General features: G+C 64.4%; 2 protein-coding genes across 2 annotated transcripts in view; one reads left to right on the top strand and one right to left on the bottom strand.

The window, feature by feature from the left end:
• Nucleotides 1-1,271: 1,271 nt before the first annotated feature.
• UQCC2 (ubiquinol-cytochrome c reductase complex assembly factor 2) lies at nucleotides 1,272-4,168 on the top strand. The gene is made up of 4 exons (XM_068159446.1): nucleotides 1,272-1,455; nucleotides 2,793-2,867; nucleotides 3,137-3,206; nucleotides 3,992-4,168. Exons 1-4 carry the CDS (start codon nucleotides 1,318-1,320, stop codon nucleotides 4,084-4,086), a joined length of 378 nt encoding a protein of 125 aa, XP_068015547.1. The 5' UTR covers nucleotides 1,272-1,317; the 3' UTR covers nucleotides 4,087-4,168.
• An 895-nt stretch (nucleotides 4,169-5,063) lies between these two features.
• ITPR3 (inositol 1,4,5-trisphosphate receptor type 3) overlaps nucleotides 5,064-6,000 on the bottom strand; it is a 45,549-nt gene continuing 44,612 nt past the window's right edge. The window contains 1 exon segment of the mRNA XM_068159807.1: nucleotides 5,064-5,895. Coding sequence (XP_068015908.1) covers nucleotides 5,827-5,895 — 69 coding nt within the window. The 3' untranslated portion in view covers nucleotides 5,064-5,826.

The raw sequence follows: 6,000 nt of genomic DNA, 5'->3' as shown, positions 1-6,000 counted from the left end.
CCCGGTGTCCAGCTCTTCACTTCCACAGCACCTCCAAGCTGCTCTTTGTTCAGGGCTGGATGTTTGGAGGGGAGCTGTGATTGCCACAGCTTCAACCACCAGACCTCAAGAGAAACTCCCTCACTTGTGTTTAACTGCCTGCAGCTGCTGAACAGCCACAATTTAGAGATGGAAAATGTAAGTCCCCTGGCCCAGTGGCATTGTTTTACTTGCCCTGAAGTCCATCTGGGAAGACCTCATTATTTAATTGGATATTGTCCCCAGTGCTGCCTGTTTCATGCCCACAAACTCAGATGGCTATAAAAAACAAGCCACAAACACTCTGCCTCAGCAGGGAGAGGACTGAGTCATCAACCATCCTGGCTCACAGGAGCGCAGCACGGTCCTGTGATTGCTGCTAACTGCCTGGGAACAGCCCCGTGATGAGCCCCACCCCAGCATCCGCACCGCTGCTCAGCCTCCTGCTGGATGTGTCCATCGGCTTTGAAAGGGGGGAAGGACGATGAAGGCTCCAAGCATGGCACCGGCAGGCAGCTGAGCTCAGCAGCGGAGCAGAACGCCTGCCCTGGCTGCACGCCTCCCCTGCTGCTGCTCCCGGGGAGCAAACAGCAACCTGCTGCTTGAGCAGCGATGGAGGGCTCCCTGTCCCCTCCCTTGCCACCCCCCCACAGCCCTCCCTTTCAGCCCTCCCTTACAGCCCTCATAAACGAGCGCAGAAACACCACGGGCTGACCCTTTGCCTGCCAGGCGGAGGGGCTCTGAGCCAGGGCACACCTCCCTTACCCCCTCCCTTGCTACTGCAGAAGGGCAACGGCAGGCAGGTGTCAAACACTTCGCTCTCAATCTCCCTCTCTTGCTTTCAAACCGGCACCCCGAGTCCTGTCACAACAGCACCGCAGGGAGGTCTCAGCAGAGCACAGAGAGGCAGAGTCCTCTGCTGCCCACGGGGCTGGGGACCGGGGCTGGGCTGGCAGCGCTCGGTGCCGGCTCACGGGGAGCACAGCCAGGAGCGCTGCGCTGCCGGGGCCGGACTCGGCAGCCCCTCTGGGGGCTCCCCCAGACCTCCTTCTCGGTGCCGCCCCGCGGGCAGCGCTAAGGGGCAGCGCTAAGGGGCAGCGCTAAGGGGCAGCGCTAAGGGGCAGCGCTAAGGGGCAGCGCTAAGGGGCAGCGCTAAGGGGCAGCGCCGGGGGCCGCCGCGCCCCCAGCCCGCCGCCGCCTCCCAGCCGCCGGGCGCCGCGCGACGCCTGCGCGTCCCGGCCGGGCCCCTCTCGGCCGCCGTAGGTCACGTGGGGCGCATGGCCGGCGCCGCCGGCAGCGATGGCGGCCACCAGGTACCGGCGGTTCCTGAAGCTCTGCGAGGAGTGGCCGGTGGAGGAGACCAAGCAGCACCGGGACCTGGGCGTCTTCTTGCGGCAGCGAGTGGCCCAGGCCTTCCGCGAGGGCGAGAACACGCAGGTGAGGGCCGGGGGCGTGCGGCAGCCCCGAGCCCAGGGCCGGATTGGGGTCGGGGGGGGCGAGGCGGAGCCTGGGCCGCGCAGGCGCCGCTGAGCTCCGAGCCTCCGGCGCCGCGGGGCAGGGGTGTGTGGGGCAGGGGTCTGCGTGGGGCAGGGGTCTGTGGGGCCCGGGTCTGTGTGGGGCAGGGGTCTGTGGGGCAGGGGTCCCTCAACCCCCCCCGGGTGTGTTCCTGTGCGTCCTGCCCGGGGTGCCCCCGCTCCGGCGGGGGGGTTGGGCTGGGTGAGCTCCCAGGGCCCCCCAGCCCTGCCGGCATCGCTCAGCGCTGTGCTGGAGCCCAGCTCAGGCACTGCTGTGCCTTGGTGGTGCTGTGGAGAGGGAGGTGAAACGCTGCCTGCCAGGGTGAGGATGCAGTGCTTGTAAACTTGGACTGAGGCTGCGGCTGTGACTGTGTTGGAGCTGAGGCTTTGCTGCTGGGAAGCTGAGTGCTTGGCTTGGGCTGCAGAGCCTCCAGGCTGGGGGTGGTGCTGTGGGATGCAAATGTGCCCTTCCTGAGCCTCAGAACCTTGTTCCAGACCTGCATCTGCCGCTTCAGGAGACCATTAGGGGCACCTGGCTCCATGCTGGTCACCAGAATGGTCTGCAGCAGACGCCTGGGGAAGTGCTGATGGCTTTTTGGTGTGCTCAGGACAGCTGAATGTGCTGCACCGGTTGGCTCCAGGCTCCCAGAGCTGCCACTCATCCTGCAAGCCTAAAGGGATGCCTGCAGCACTGCTGGCAGGTCGTGTGGAGGAAGGCAGAGGGAAATGTTCTGGCAGGCAGCAGCAGGAAGGGCTGGGAGCAGAGCAGGCAGCACAGAGGCTTTCAGCTGCCTGCTGTGTGATGTGCAGGGAGCCTGCCTGGGCTGCTGCTGGAGCAGAGCAGGCAGCACAGAGGCTTTCAGCTGCCTGCTGTGTGATGTGCAGGGAGCCTGCCTGGGCTGCTGCTGGCACTGCTGGAGCAGCAGCAGGGCTCTGGGCAGGGTGGCTGCAAGGTGCATGGGGCTGGAGTCACCTGCAGTGGGGGGGTGCTTGCCCTCCACAGGCTGTGCCCCCAGGGGGACAATCTGTGTGGCAGGGCCTGTGGTGGCAGCACAGGGAGGGGAGGCTTGGGGCTGAGAGGCAGAGCCAGGGCGGAGGGAAGGGAGAAGTGTTTGGCACTGGGGAGCAGGCTGCCCAGGGAGGCTGTGGCTCAGGGCCAGGCTGGATGAGGTCTGGCTGAGAGGGGTCCCTGCCCTTGGTAGGGGGCTGGGGGGATGAGCTCTGAGGTCCCTTCCAGCCTGAGCCCTTCTGTGGTTGCAGATTGCTGACCCTGAGACCTGTGACCGGATGTATGAGAGCCTGCTGAGGATCCACAGCAACTACTACAAGAACAAGGTGAGCTCTGGCTGGGGCCCTCAGCACCCCCAGGGGTGCTCAGCACCTCCTGCCCTGCCCCAGCCCCAGCCCAGCTGAGTGGGGAGGTGCAGGCAGTGCCTGCTGTGTGCCCCTGGGAGCAGCACAGTGCCTGGGGTGGAAGCTTTCCTCTTTGGGGCTGCACTGGAAATGAGCTCAGGCTCTGCTGCAGGGTGACCTTGTGCCCTTCCCAGTGCACTCCTGCTAACATCTTGGCCTCTCTCTCCTCCTCCACCTCCTTGCCTCTGCAGTACCCACGGCTGAAGGACACCAGCTTCACTGGGGTGACACTGGAGGACTGCAGGATGATACTGGCCACAGGTACAGGCACTGGGCTGGAGCCCCAGGGCAGGGCAGGGGCTGAAGAGGTCTTGCAGGTGCTCACTGCACCCCTGGGGGCTGTGTGGTGCTCACTGCATCCCTAGGGGCTGTGTGGTGCTCTCTGCACCCCTGGGGGCTGTGTGGTGCTCACTGCATCCCTGGGGGCTGTGTGGTGCTCACTGCATCCCTAGAGGTTCTGTGGTGCTCACTGCATCCTTTGTGCTCACCCCCTGGGGGCAGAGGACAGGGTGGGAGTGCTGGGCAGGTGTGGGGGGTGTTCAGGGGGGTGATGGAGGAGATCCTCAGTGGTCTGCCAGGGGAAGAGCTCTTTGTGCCTGGCACTGGGCTGAGGTCAGCCAGCAGGAGCTGGGTGAGAGGAAAGCTTTGCTGGGTCAGGAGCTCAGCTTCTGTTTCCCCACCTCCAGGCTCTCTTCTGGAGCAGAGCTGGAGAGCCCAGGGGCTGCCAGGGTGCAGAAGGGCTCTCAGGCAGCTCATTTGCTGTGTGCACTGCAGGAAGCTGCTGCAGTTTTGTTCTGCTCCAGTTCCTGACTTTGATTGCTGGGCATGAAGCTGAGTGTGAGCTGTTGGTGATAAGGGAGTCCCCACACAATTGGTTGGGAGGGCAAACAAGCTGTGCCTCAGGCCCTGCAACAGGAATCCAGTAGGATGAAGAGGCAAAGCCAGGCACAGATTTGTGAGGCAGAGCTGTGGGGAGAGGGCTTTGGGTCCCTGGAGTTTCTGCTTCCCCTCCCCTCTCCCCACCTCTCTCTCCCTTTGCCTTTCAGACATCCTGAAGCAGATGGAAGATATGAAAAAGGGGACATGGAGGAAGCTGAGAGAGAAGTTTTCTGCCAAGAAACCTGAAGAGGACTCAAAGTGAGAGGGAGCCCCCAGCCCCTCCCCTGTACAGCTCTGTAAGGCTCTCTGTGTGCCCACAAGGAATAAACTATTTACTGCCCTGAGCACAGCAGCCTGGTGCAGCCCTGCCCCTGCCCCCTGCCCCTGCCCCTGGAGCCTCTCCTCAAGGTCAGGGCTGGGGCTGGAGCTGTGCTGAAACCATGCTGGGGCAGTGCAGGGTGGGGAGACCTCTGTGGAGCCCAAACCTGCCCCTGGGTAGTGCAGGCAAGGGAGGAGGCAGCAGCTGCAGAGGGCCAGGGAGCTGCAGAGGGCCAGGGGGGGCTGCAGAGGGCCAGGGGGGGCTGCAGAGGGCCAGGGGGCTGCAGAGGGCAGGCCAGGGGGGCTGCAGAAGGCCAGGGGGCTGCAGAGGGCCAGGGGGCTGCAGAGGGCCAGGGGGGCTGCAGAGGGGCAGGGAGCTGCAGAGGGCAGGCCAGGGGGCTGCAGAGGGCCAGGGGGCTGCAGAGGGCCAGGGGGGCTGCAGAGGGCCAGGGGGGCTGCACAGGGCCGGGGGGGCTGCAGAGGGCCAGGGGGGCTGCAGAGGGCCAGGGGGCTGCAGAGGGCAGGGCAGGGAGCTGCAGAGGGTCAGGGGGCTGCAGAGGGCCAAGGGGCTGCAGAGGGCCAAGGGGCTGCAGAGGGCCAGGGAGCTGCACAGGGCCAGGGGGGGCTGCACAGGGCCAGGGGGGCTGCACAGGGCCAGGGGGGGCTGCACAGGGCCAGGGGGGGCTGCACAGGGCCGGGGGGCTGCAGCCCTGCCAGCTCTGACTCAGTGCAGGTGAGAGGAGGGAGCTGGAGCTGTGCTGGTGTCTGTCTGACCCTGGGGGGCAGCTCCCGTTGGTGTTTTGCCTTGGAGAAGACCCAGGAGAGGGCTGAGGGTGACTGGAAGAGCTCTTTGGCAGCTCAGAGGCTGCAGCAGGGGGGAGGGAAGGGGCTGGGGGGTTGCTGCAGAGCTGTCTGAGCAGACTCAGCTTTGTGTTGTGACCTTTTGTTTAATTTAGTTAAGGCAATTTACAGTTCCTTAAGTAACAAAAATAACCAAACAAGACCAACAACAACAAAAGTAAAACAACCCCAGAGATGAAACTAAACCACAGGACAAACCCTTCACAGTGACCTCCTGTAAACCTGCAGCCTCCTCCTCCTCCTCCTCCTGCTGCCTAAAGATCCTTGATCCACAGGAGGCAGAAGGCTGAACCACACCAGGACAAACTCAGAGCTCCCCCCCCCCTTGGTGAGTTCAGTTAGCAAGTGCACCTCCTTGCCTTCAGCTCCTCTTTCCTGCAGCCCAGGGATGAAGAGAGGGAGCAGCATGGAGCAGGTGGGGCAGGGACTGCTTTGCAGAGAGCCACTCCTGGAATAAGTTAACTATTGCAGCCCTACAGCTACCCAGGGGCCCCCCCTCGGGAGGCAGAGCATGGAGCTACAGCTACAGCCCCCCAGAGGCAAACTAAAGGAGTTACTGCAGTGAGGAATGCAAGCCCTGGGGGATTCAGCTGGCTACAGGGGCAGCAGGGTCGGGTGTGGGGCCAGGGCTGGGAGGAGGCCTGGCCAGGCCCTGCCGCAGGGCTTGGTGCAGGCTCGAAGGAGAACGGTGCCCGAAGCTCCCCCGCGGGGCAGCAGCCTGCTGGCAGGGCTGTCCATGCCTGCAGCCCAGGCACAGGCAGCCTGGGTGGCTGCTGCAGGAGAGCAGTCCCTCAGAGGGTGCAGCTGCTGCTGCTCCTGGGGCTCAGTGGTTCATGGAGTTCTGCACATCCACGAACCCCATCCTCTGCCTGCGCTTGCGCTGCTCCGTCATCTGTGGCGAGGAAGGGCTCAGGTCAGGCAGGGAGCCAACCCCCTCCCCCTGCCTGCCTGAGGATGCTGCCAGCCCCTGCCACAGAGCCCTGGGAGCCAACCCCCT

The sequence above is a fragment of the Melanerpes formicivorus genome, unplaced genomic scaffold, assembly GCF_026170545.1.
Source record: "Melanerpes formicivorus ecotype bairdi unplaced genomic scaffold, bMelFor1.0.p_v2 SCAF_46, whole genome shotgun sequence".
NCBI classification, from domain to species: Eukaryota; Metazoa; Chordata; class Aves; order Piciformes; family Picidae; genus Melanerpes; species Melanerpes formicivorus.
Note: the sequence above shows the minus strand (reverse complement) of the source record. Positions and strands in the feature narration are given on the sequence as shown.